This window comes from Mesoplodon mirus, assembly GCF_964341445.2.
Source record: "Mesoplodon mirus genome assembly, chromosome: 4".
NCBI classification, from domain to species: Eukaryota; Metazoa; Chordata; class Mammalia; order Artiodactyla; family Ziphiidae; genus Mesoplodon; species Mesoplodon mirus.
Window position 1 is genome coordinate 71,141,966 of NC_138979.1, and position 13,066 is coordinate 71,155,031.

The 13,066-nt window shown below is 50.2% G+C and overlaps 1 protein-coding gene across 4 annotated transcripts in view; it reads right to left on the reverse strand.

The window, feature by feature from the left end:
• The window catches only part of ATP10A (ATPase phospholipid transporting 10A (putative)), a 188,381-nt gene that overhangs the window by 101,452 nt on the left and 73,863 nt on the right, over window positions 1–13,066 (reverse strand). For all 4 annotated transcript variants that reach the window (XM_082618102.1, XM_082618100.1, XM_082618101.1 and 1 more), the window contains exon 2: window positions 10,175–10,379. In XM_082618102.1, the coding sequence (XP_082474228.1) occupies window positions 10,175–10,379 (205 nt within the window). The remainder of the gene's footprint in view (window positions 1–10,174; window positions 10,380–13,066) is intronic.

Below are 13,066 nucleotides of genomic sequence, written 5' to 3' on the forward strand. Positions count from 1 at the left end.
GTCCCATGTACCCCCCCCAGGGCAGGTTTAGGTCAACCATACTAGAAAGCACTGTTAAGTGGTTAAGTGCCAGCAAATGTCAGCTGTGGAGACCACTGCCCCAGGCTAGTTGCCAGCAGCTTTCACAGTTCTGAAGAGCTCTGTGGAGGGGAGGGGAGATGCTCTCCATGAAGGGACCTTTCAGAGTCACGTATCTGGGACAAGGGCCTTGGGTGTCCCCAGCTGAGGTGACACCTCATGAGGGGCTGCCTCCCAGTCGGGGTCCCAGGCCTGGCACTGCAGAAGCCAAAGGACTGGGACCAGCTCTCTGCACTCAGGGAGGGTCGGGGGAGTGGTAACTCCAAGTGCTGGGCTGGGGTGGCCGGGAAATGACTGGACTGTGACAGCCACTGGGGAGGAGTGACCATGACCAAGGGGAGGGGAGGGTCAGAGGGGTCTCCTGAGCTGTGGGGCGGGTAGTAGAAGGAAGCGGTGTCCTGGCCACCTGCTCCTGCCACAGCAGCTCAACGCCTTTAATTGTGGACTTTTTTTGTGAAAGGTATAATCAGTGGAACAAATGGCTTCTTCTGCTTAGAATAAAGCAAACATTTCCTATGCCTCTCAAGCCACAGGGGTGGAATCAGAAGCACACACTCCAAGCTGGGCAGGAAGCCAGCCAGACCAGGTGTGGCAGTGCGACCACAGGACCCCAGACTCACCCTGGACACCCCAAGGACGGCCACGCTCTGCCCGCCACCCCCCGCCCCCCGCACCCATGGCTGTGGATGAGCCCGGCCCGGCCCTCCTCATCCTGTATATTCAACAGCAATGGTCTAGGGCTCTCCGGAGGTGGCCCTGAGTCCCAACTGTCCCTCTGCCCCATGATAGGCCAAGGGGCTGAGTCCCTCTGTGTGTCAGGGCTCATCTGTCACACGGGACCTGGATGACATGGGTGTCCCAGCACCTCCCTCAAGAGAATCAGAGGAAGCAGTGACCTGTGAGGCTCAGAGAGGCCTGGCACACAGTGAGTGCTGGGTGAGTGTCAGCTGGTACCACTACCCAAGGCGGGGGTGGAGGTGGGGGTTGGCGCAGACAGTCTCATTCTCACCAGAAGGGTCACAAGCTCTCTGAACACTAACACAGAGCCCCCCCAGTTCCGGGTTCTGCACAGTGCCAGCCCTAGGGTCTCCTGTCAACAGGGTCAACAGGGGGTTGGCAGGCAGCTGTCACAAAGATGCCCATCTCCCCAAGGGGCACGATGTGCAGGATGGCTTAGAACAGGCAGATGGCCCCCACCTTGCTAAATCCAAGTGGTCTTGAGCCTCTGATCTCTGGTGCTTGGGACAAACAGTCCCACCTGAGCTACAGAGCCCGACCCTCCTGGCACATCTTCCCTGCCCGCCCTTAGCCTTGACACACCAACACTCAGAATATCCAAGCAGGGTTTCAACACGCATGGCCCTGGAGGAGGGTCTCCAGGGCTGAGAGAGACACGCCCCCTCTCAGTCTGTCCTCATATCAACCTCACAAAGTCTGTCCTCACAAGATTTCCTGCCTGATGGTCAAGGCTCCAAAATGCTTGATAAAGGCCGGATGACCAAACCAGCCGTTTGATGTTCCTTCCAAAACAAACCTAGATCTGCAGTCCTTTGAAGCCAGCCTTCTTTACCACCCAAACGAAAGGGCTCACTTCTAACCAACAGCAGGAAGATGTGCTGAAAAGTCACTCGTCACAAGTATGTGAGAATATTTTTTTCCTTTTTTCTCAAAGACACAAGACTCACACGTGGATATTTCTGTTAGGGTTAGGGTTAGGTGTGTGTGTGCAACAAAGAACAATTCTGAAGCTTTGGCCTAATTCTAAACTTACAAAAACCCATGCAGATGTACCTCAGTGTCCCCTCTCTGGATCGGAGGGGAAGATTTCTGGTCACTGGCTATGACACACTGTCTCTGGTTGCTGGAGGGGAAGGTGCCCTGACACATCTGTTATGCAAGAGGTTCCACTGGAAACCAACAAACTTCAGCCTGACCTCAGCTGGGTGACAATGCCAATCGGAGCTGCTAGGTCGAATCCCAGTGCCTTCCCCAGTATGGATTATTCGTCAGCACTGCTGGAAAAGCCCCGAATGTATCTCAATATGGTTTAAAACCCAATTCAGATGTCAGGAGCACAGTTTCATCCACACCCAAGCAGGTAACAGTGTGCTCTGTAGCACAGCTCCCTTCCCCTTACAAGTGAGACAGACTGGGACCTGGGACCTGGGACCCTTTGCTGCAGTGCTTGCACCTAGACAAATGTCTCCTGGAGCTACAAAATACAAAGAAACTATAAGGGACTAAAAATAACTGCATGCATGCACAGTTGGGGCACATTATGGACAAGATACAAAAAGACCAAAAAACACACCCAACTGCCACTGCTGAAGAGCCGGGAGCAAAAGCAGGGGGTCAGGAGCAAAAGCAGGGTACTGGGCATGCACCCTGCACACAGCACCACCTAAGGGGTGGGCAAACCTCCTAAGCCACCCCTCCAGCCCGACCCCTAGACACACCCCATACAAGGAACCAGCTCGCCACCCCCGCCAGGGAGTGAGCAAGGGAAACTGTTACTTGTTCTCACTACCCCCATGCTGTAGCAGGGGCCCCAGTAAAGCCTTGCCTGAATTTCTTGTCTGGCCTCTGATCAATTTCTACTGATTGGGGAAGGCCAAGAACCCTGGTAGGTAATACAAGGACTGGTTCACAGGACATCATGATGACCGTGCAGATGTGGATAAGGATCCCTGCTTTGTTCTGTTGTGTGGGGAGGCCAGACTCTCAGAAGCACTCACACCAGTACAAGAACCTAGCACTGGCTTCCACTGGAGGAGCACATGCAGGTTGAAAGCTTTATATAACTTCCCCAGTAATTCTTGGTAAAATGGGGAACTAGGCTCAACATTCAGAAACAAAAGGAGGATAACTCAAAAAAATCAAATGCTGTGGTGACTGGTCTCATATTGTGGGAACAGGGACCTTCCTCTTGTCGGGGGCTCTGCTCAGAAAACCAGGGGAAGGGACACAGCCCCAGGCACGACACCCCATCAAGGAACAAACTGCCCCACAGTCCACTGTGCAGAGACGGGACTGCCTGGGCACCACCGCCTAATGCAAGCGGTGAACAGGAGATGCTCAACAACCAGACTGAAAATTCCAGGTCCCCCAGGAATGAGCTCCTGCACATCAATATACTGCTAGAACAGTGTGTCTTAGCCCAGGAAAAGAATCTTTATCCTCTCCTCAAAGATAGTCAAAAGTGGTAACCTGGGCACGCTTAGCTCCTTTTGCTTTATGCTTTGGGACATACACTTGCACGCACACACTCTCACACACATACACATACCTATGCATATACCCACACACAAATACACTCACACGTGGGCAAACACACACGCACACAACCACACGTCTACATACACACCCATACCCACTTGTGAGGAGGACCTTACTGCCAACTGGACAGATCTCACATTGCCAGCTCCTTCTATTGGTAAGAAATGCCTGCTCCAGAAACACACACACACACACACACACACACACACAGAGCCTCAAACTCTGCGATTGCTGATGCAATTTAACTACATTTAGAAAAGTTGGAATTTGATTAAATTCCTTTTTTTTCCAATGAAAATACAAAGAAAAATAAAACTTCACATTGTATACCACCATGAATAGAACAAAAACCTTATTGCTTTAGTTGTCTTTTTCCTAGAATAGAAAATAACCACTTCCAACCAAACAAAAAACCGCAAAGTTAAATGCACACAAACAAATGTTGAAGTTTCTATATATTGTAATAAGATCTTTTAGGATTAATACTTCAGGGGAGCCTAATATTATCAACTTCTTGGCATTTAGTTGTTTTCATTAAGATTACAGTACTTTACTCTCTGTAAGCACTGCTTTCCTAGACCACAGGTTCAAGGCAAAGAATCCATGGCAAAGTCACCTGGATTGGAAACCAAAACGTCTTATTATACAACCAAATTGACATTCCCCATGAAGTAAACGCAGTTGATATTATAAAACATGGTATGTCTCAGATAATTATATTACCTACCTAACTGAATTGCTTTGAATATCCACACTTGCTAGAATTAAATTTTTAGTCCAAATATAGTTATTATATTCTCAAAATAATTCTTTCTCATAGTCTTTCCTGTTACCTATTTATATCCTTCAACAAAAGTATATGATTGTTAAATATGAGAATAAAAATGTCTCACAGTATAAATTATGAGCTTAGTGACTATATTTCATTATGTAAAAGAAAACCATGAATCTTTTTGCCAAGGCTTGATATTGACCAATCCAATTAACACACTCAGCCAGCTGTCTTTGTTTTCCACTTAGATGACAGATGGTTTCCTTCTTCAATCCCACAGCAGAGAATATAGCTAATTTGAATACTCCAACAGCTTAAGGAAAAAGAAACTTTGGTGTAAGAACTATCTTACAAACCAACTTTTCACCCCTAGTTTTCCTGTGGTAGAGATAATTTTGGGAGCATGTGTAGGTAGAAACAAAAAAATATTAATTGTGTCTCCTACATATTTGGAATTTTAGTCATTCTAAACTCCTTGAATTTTGTCAAGTAACTTGGGGGAGGACTGACTCTCCCTCATAAAGGAAACTCTGAGCTTTGTCACTGCCTGAGAGAGTCTGGCACCCAATACTGGTGGTAACTTAGTAAAATCTACGTGCAAAGTGGAGGAAAAGCCAGGTCACTGTCTTAGGATCCGTGCCAATCTAGACATTAGGTACATCTTTTTAAAGTAGTGCTTCTCAGACTTTTTCCAGCCTAGGAAATTTCCACACTAATGTCATCGGGAGCACGCGCCAGGCACACATGCACACACGTGTGCACACACCCACACACGCCTGGGAAGAGCGAGCTTCGGCAGGCTTGTGGGTTCAGCTCTTCCTGCAGCTCCCACAATCACCGCTCCGAACTGTGGGAAGCAGATGGCCCTGTGGGTGTAGCGGGCGGGGTGGGGGGGGCAACAATCCCACAAGTCCATCCAAGAGACAAACTGGAGGAACATTTTTTCCCAGGAAATTAACCCCCACGTTAAGTCCCCTCCTAGACGGCCCCTCCCTGACACCGACGTGGCTTACATGGCCTCAGGGCCCCACCCCCTCTGAAACTCCAACACCACCTGACGCTTAGGGCCCCTGCTTCTGCTTTATCCTCAGCAGTATCCCTAGTCTACCTCTGACCGATTTACCTATTCACACGTCACACAACACCATGAGGGGAAAGACGTTTACCTGTTTTGATGGGTGCCTAGAATGGCATTTAAAACATAGTAGGTGCGGGCTTCCCTGGTGGCGCAGTGGTTGAGAGTCCGCCTGCTGATGCAGGGGACGTGGGTTCGTGCCCCGGTCCGGGAGGATCCCGCATGCTGCGGAGCGGCTGGGCCCGTGAGCCATGGCCACTGAGCCTGCGCGTCCGGAGCCTGTGCTCCGCAACAGGAGAGGCCTCAACGGTGAAAGGCCCGCGTACCGCAGGAAAAAAAACAAACAAACATAGTAGGTGCTCAATAAATATTTGTTAAAAGAATGAAAAATCACAGAAGTGAGTCTCTGTAAAAAAAAAAAAAAGACCTTTATGTAAAATTATCAGCCTAAGGACCTCCTCAGTCTGCAGAAATGACTGTGTGAATGTTACAGATGAGCTAGAAACTTCTCCCCGTATAGAGGCTGAACACATGCAGCTGCACGGGCAGGGCTGCAGGTCTGAATGAACGCGTGGGATGAAGCAACACAGATGCCCAATGAACAGGAAAGACAGGGCGCTGGAGAACCCCCATCCTGCGAACCCAGGAGCTGCCAGACCCGGAAGCTTCGGGCTCTCCGCTGATTTGACGGGTGGGGGAGGGGGGCCTTGGCAGAATTTCCTGACTTCCCTGTTTGTCATCTATAAAAGGGTATGATCATCATTACCTCACAATTTATATTTAAAAATATGATTTAAAAATGTTTAAACCACTATGAATGGGAGAGACATGATAACTAATGCCTGGCCCCCAGGAAGCTGGAACAAATGTGAGTTGTTATTGTGACAGCTCATGTTCAGCCTTGGGGTCCCTCTTATTTCTTGGATAATGCCAATTTCACCCCAACTTTTTTTTTTTTTTTTTTTTTTTTTGGCCACGCTGTGTGGCTTGCGGGATCTCAGTTCCCCAACCAGGGACTGGACCCAGGCTCCTGGCAGTGAGAGCACGGACTCCTAACCACTGGACCGCCAGGGAACTCCCATGACCCCAACTTTTAAATCAAATGTTTATTTTGAAGTGCCAGTATCTACGTTTCCTTCTCCAGAGGCAAGATGGCTGGGTGGCCGAAGGTGTCTGGGGGCCTTGTCCCCTTGGACTCAGGGGTCTGGGCAAGCCATGCATCCCCACCTCGCTGTGCTTCCAGCCCCTCAATTCTGTACAATTTGTCTAACTCTCTTCTTTATATACAATCCTGTTTCCACCTCTGAGACATCACCTGACCTGTATCATTGCCTGAAACACCTACCCAGCACCCAAACCCTCCCATCCTAGCCTTCAGAATACGATTTAAGCCCTCTTTCTTGGAGCCTCCCTAGGCCTCTCAGAAGGCCACTTTCCAAGCCCAATCCCCTAATGGGATTCTTCTTGTTGCTCAGTGTCAAGTGTCTGCTGGTGAGCAGGCCTGGGTCCTCTAGGTGTTGGTCCCACTGCCTTAAATGACCAGACCCTACAGCATGTAAACCACTTCCCTCTTTCTTAGCATCCTTTCCCAAGCAAACAAGCACTTCATAAATGACTTTGGAAATTGGAGAGGGTGGGAAGAGGAGCCACATTCTTGTCTTGTCAGCCAAGGCTGCTGGAGGGAGGAGCTGGCCTTCAGGTGGAGGGTCAGTGGATTTGTTCTCCAGGACCCAGCCTGCACAAGCTCTCCCCAGCTCTCAGCTCAGGGAAACCAGATCCCTGAGGCTCAGCCTCAGACCCCAGCCCAGGCTGCTGCTCTCTGCATGCCTTCCTGAACACCTCGCATATACAGGCCTGGGACCCATGGGGCTGCTGTCCAGAGAGCCGCCACCTGGCCTTCGTCCACGGCAGCAGTGGGAGCCCCACACAGAGGGTGGCATCCCCAGCACCCGGCTCCAGCAGCACCTGTCCCAGCATCTCGCAAGCTCCCAGGCCCAGCACCTCCCAGTGGATGGCTCCCCTGCACCTGTGAGGGCTGACCCACTGGTACAGCCCGCCCCTCAGTAACTTTTCTGCCATCCCATGAGGGACAGCCATGCCCTCGGCCGTGAAAACAAGACTCAGGCTTGGGAGCCTCTTCCCTGGGTGCTATCTTACCACCAGGACCACTGGCTGTTCCCTCTATCAGCTCTTCTGCATTCTGGGGAGTCCCTTCACTTTTACTGTGCAATCCCCCATGAGGGGTTCTCTACATCAAACTTGCCCTGACCGAATCAGCTGTGGTTTCTGCCTCCACACTGGACCCTGACAGATACACCCAGCCCCTGCATGAATGTCAAAGTCCTCTCATATTCTTCACCTTAGTTTTGCAAATCACCCCTAATTTAAGTTTTCCTAGGGGCCTGCACTTCCAACTGAGCCCTCGTCAACGTGGCACTGTGTTACTGTGCATTGGACAGGAATCCGCTCTTCACCTGCCTGAGACGCCAGCTGACTCCACCCGTGAAAACCCCACTTCAATACATAGAACTGAAATGTTCCTGGCATTGTAATGTTATAGCCAAACCTTGGTTTTCCAATTGTCAGGCTTTTAAAAGCCAGAGACTTCCTATCTTTATTTTCCATGGGGCAGTTCATACATTTCAGAATAATAATGTATGAACAAGAATTCAGGTACCAGAAAAATGCCTTTGGATGTTAGGGAAAGAGGGAGAAAAAAACAGAAAGTGAAAAAACATACCAATAAGAGGGACTAGAGTGTGCACACATATTGAAGAATTTGGGTGCTGATAAAGAAACTTTTTTTTAATCAAAATGGTTTTGGTTCTTAATTTTGGCCATTTTGACTAAGTTACGGCTCAGCTCCATTGACCGCCTCAGGCATGCACGGGCCCTACGCAGCAGGATAATAGGATGTGTCTGTAGCGATCCTGGAATTTCAACATCCATCTTACAAACAGCACGTTTATACAAAGCACCAGCGAGAAAAGTGGGTAGAGGAGGCTTTTAGATATTACTGGGTTCAGCAGCTGAACAAATTAGAAGATAGGAAACAAGAAAGTTGTTCCCGAGAGCTGACCAAGGAGATGCACCCCCGTGGCTTTGCCCCACCCGCCACCCAAACAGATCCACTCTGCTCTCAGGTTCTGCAGTTTCGCCAGATTTTCCACAGCATCTGAAGTTTCGCCCGTTAGATACACAGATGCATCCATTTATGTTACAGGCACCCTCTGCGCACACTGGCTACTCCACCTGGATGGAGCTAGAGCCTGTGCGGTCACCACCTCCCTCCAATCCAAGCCCATCCCTGCTGACCTCAGGGCTCGTCCCCACGCCTGTGCCCTGGAGAGAGCTTGGGAACAGTGGTTCTGGGGGACTGGAGCAGGCCTGGGGGAGAAGCCTTGGGGTGAGGCGACCTCAGGACACATGCACGTGTGGCCGGGGGGGGAACGGCAGGGGAAGGTTGGCCCACATTTATTACCAAACCCTGGAGCACAATCAATGCAGAAGCTGGAATGCACTGAATGTGCCAGTGCTGGGCCTCAAGGGTCCCAAACAAGCACTGTCACCAACTCTCCAGATCTGGGAGAAGAGCATCCCATTTTAAAAAAATACTATTTTTAACGTTTATGTATGCTTTGCCTCGTTCCAAGGAAGATTTGAGGCAGCTCACAAAAACATTCTTGGCACAAAAGGAGATGAAAATGAGGAAATCCTGGTGGTGGACAGAAGCGAGGGCAGAGCAATCCAGACACTGGTGAGGAAGTCCGGGCCGTCCGCGGGAGGTGGGCGAGGGTCAGGCTCAGAAAGTCCTGCCACCAAGGCCGCCAGTAGCCCCTGGGTGTGGGACGCCATCTGGCCCTTTGCAAGCGTGCAGGAGGTGCCTTCGGCTGTCCCAGTGACCAAGGGTAAACGGCACGGACACTCATAGCGGGATGCGGGGATGGCGCCCGCCCCCGACAATCCTGCACAACTAATGCCCTACGTCAAATGCCGACAGTGCCCCAGGGACACCCCAGGCTATAAAACAAGCCAACTACTCCAGACCCATCCCAGTCCAGATTCTAAGGCCTGGTTCTCCTGTAAGAGCTCACCGAGAGGGCGCCAACGACAGAAGAAGAAAATCCCCAGTGTGTGACACTGACACCCATTATGTGACAGAGGAAGAGACTCCCCCCCACCCCGCAGTGGCTGCCTTCCTGAAACTCAGGAGCTCACTGCCTCAGGCACTTCTTAAACCTTCCGTCCTTGATGGCAAGGACCCTGAGTGACAGAGACAGGCAGCTCAGTGTCAGGAGAACAAGGTGTGGGCTAGCCCACTGCCCTGCCAGACACCTCCTGATCCCCGAGGGCTCATGCTCCTTTCTGTGCCCTGGCGTTGGCACCCCTGCATCCTCTGCACAGACCTGGAGGGGGACAGAGGTTGGAAACCCCTGACAGGGTCTGAACTTTCCGGCCACAAGGTTATCGGTGGGTATAGGTGGTGGGACCCTTCCTACTTCTCACTCCCCACAGGGCCAGCATTTCTGAGCTGTGGTCGATGCTCCTCCAAGGCAGAATTCAGTCACAGAAGACTGGACACTGAACTCAGAAACACCCCTGAGGAGAGAAATTCCTGAGCCACATGCTGGGGTCAGGTCATTACTGCTGACGCTGCTGTGCTAGAATGAAAGCAACAGCTGGGTAAATGCTGACAGTCAGCCAGTCCCAAGTGTTCCTAGTGACTTTAAAGGGACTCCAAATCTACGAAGTGTACAGTGGAAATCAGAGTCATAAAACTGGGTCCTGTTTCCCATAGCCGCAGGCCGGTTATGCGCTCAGGGGGACTGGGGTCCTCTCAGACCCTCAGTCCCACATCCATCCATTAGCCTGGCCTGATGGAGGGGATGCAGGTGCTCGAAGGCCTGGAGGGCCGGCATGGGAAGCACCACGGAACGTGGTACCTGGGACCCTGGACACGCCAGGCCACTTACGAGCTCAGAGAAGCCTCGGACCACCTGGCGCTGTTTCAGGTTGGTCTCTCCATCCAGGTTGGCCGTCTCGATGTGGCACAGCCCATCGGGGTCACTCGAATAGAGCAGTAGGATGTCTGCAGGGATGATCTCGTTGCAGCGAAGACGCACAAAGTCTCCCACACGGATTTCTTTCCAGAATCGGTTCACGTATTGCTTTTCTTCCCTGGTAAAGAGACAGCCGTTAACAAGTCTGGAGGAGATCGATGGAGGCCAAATCTGGGTGATGGGCACGTGCAACTCATTGAACACTTCGTGCCACTTTCTGGTATGCTGAAATTTTCCATAATAACAAGCATTTAAAAGAAGATTCCTAAAGGCCACATATAGTGAAACTCCAGTAATATGAAATATCTGGAACAAGCAAATCCATGGCAATAGAAGGTGGATTCGTGGCTGCCAGAGCGTGAGGGGAGGGGAGATGGGATGGGGAGAAATTGTTTCCTGGGTACAGGTTTCCATTTGGGGTGATTAAAATCTTCTGGAACTAGGTAGTGGTGATGGTTACACAACCCTAAACGCACTAAATGCCACTGAACTGTCCACTTTAAAATGGTTACACTTTCTACTCCTAGGTAAATACCCCAAAGAATTAAAAGCAGGGACTCGAATGGATATTTGCCTACCCATGTTCATAACAGCATTACTCCCAATAGCCCAAAAATGGAAACAACCCAAATGCCCAACAATAGATGGATAAGCAAAATGTCGTATATCCATACAGTGGAATATGACTTAGCCATGAAAAGGAAGGAAATTCTGACACATGTTACAACATGGATGAACTCAGAGGACATTATGCTAAGTGAAATAAGCCAGTCACAACAGGACAAACACTGTACGATTTCACTTTTATGAGGTCCCTACAAATTAGACAAAAATAGACAAATTCATAGAGACAGCTAGTAGAACCTCTGTGCCTTCTGCAGGATGGAGATCACAGCAGATGTATTCCCTCCACGTCACTCAAGATGAAGTAGATAATCACTCAAAACAGTGCCTGCCACAGTCAGCTTTCAACCCCTGATAGTTACTATTGATTAATAGGTAGTAGGATGGGGCTTCCCTGGTGGTGCAGTGGTTGAGAGTCCGCCTGCTGATGCAGGGGATGCGGGTTCGTGCCCCGGTCCGGGAAAATCCCACATGCCGCAGAGCAGCTGGGCCCGTGAGCCATAGCCGCTGAGCCTGCGCGTCCGGAGCCTGTGCTCCGCAACAGGAGAGGCCACAAGAGTGAGAGGAGCGTGTACCGCAAAAAAAAAAAAAAAAAAATAGGTAGTAGAATGAAGACACGGGTAGATTTCTGCTTTAGATTTTTTGTTTACTATGGAAAAATGGGCTCATTAATCCTACAAAGGGCATTTTTAAGAGCTCCTTGGAGGCAGTTTTGTCGTTTTATAAATAAGCAGAGAAACAAGACTTTATCTCAACATGACATTCTACATGAGAAAACTGCATGAAAAAATCCTCTGAGTTATGTTGTTAGGAAAATAAAACGCCCTAAAACACACTTCACTTTCACCATCACCTTCTCACTGGCCCCCCACACTTCCTTGCCTGAGCTCCCGGAGAACAATTCAGCAGCGAGTCTGAGTCTCACCTGACTCCTGAGCGCTGGGTGATGAGTCCTGAGTGTCAGACCTCTATTTTATTCCACACTGTGGATCTGAGGGAACCCATGGCAGACTTCCAGGGGCTCCTAGCATCAGCTGCCCCAGGTGCTGAAAAGAGAAGTAGCCCCTTCCACTATAAGCCTCTATTTACTTGCATTCCTCTGTTTCAAGATCCACCGTAGTTTGGTCATTATAGGGCCAACAAAGATAAATTAGATACAACTTTGTCCTCAAAAATAAATTCAAGGCGAGACCAAAGCACTAGATAGCACCCCTGGGGGCTATAGAATCAAGCCCTCGATGTGAGCACAAAGGTATTCTTCTGGACCCAACCCTCCCTGCAAGGCCAGGGTGCTGTTCAGGTGAGGCATCCTTTTCCAGCTGTGACAAGTCCCCCGGCCCCGACCCAAGGGCACTGCCCACTCACTGTCACAGTCTGACTTCTTCCCAGTGGACAAACAGCCTTGATGAGTGACAAATGAAACATCACTTAACTATGTTCCTATTTCCTCTTTGAAGATCAAACCTTGACTTTCTTATCATTGAAACATTAGCTCTTTAGTCTTTCTTCCTTATCAGGACACTTTGTTGGCTTCCCACAGAAAGTACAGAGGAATTCGAAAGGCCCTGTCCTTTCCAGAAGAAAGTTTCCAAAAGCTAATTCGCTGTGCGGTCACTGAGGTGGGCAGTGCACGCTGACAGTGAGCTGGATGGGCCCCAGTGTGACAGCAGCTGCCAGGAGACCAGTGGTCCTACACTGGCCCTGGGGACAGGCAGGAGGCGGGGATGACCTGGCCGGAGGAGGCAGGGCGTGACACTCTCTGGGTTGTTTATCTTGACTACATTCCATTTACAGAACTCATCCAAAATAAAGTCAGTTTCCATCTGCCTTGAAATCTTAAAACATTAGCTTGCCCACTCCAGCAGAGCACGTATTGAAAACAGTAACTTTGATGGAGGCATTTGAGCCGGAAGGAGACCCCCGCACAGGCCCCTGGAAACACAGAGCAATGGATGAGGAGACCTCGGTGACCGGCCGTCCTGGTGGGAGGACCCGTCCCAGCCATGGAAAGCAAAGGGAGTGGCAGCAGAGCAGCTCCAGGATGCCTGAAAGAGAAAGGCCCTGCAGCTCCCAGGAACTCCTACAGCAGCAGGACCCTTAAAACCCAGACTCAGGAGTCATTGTGGAAGAAGAGCATCACAGAACCCCTTAGTCACCTCAACAGACAGACAAAAATTCCTC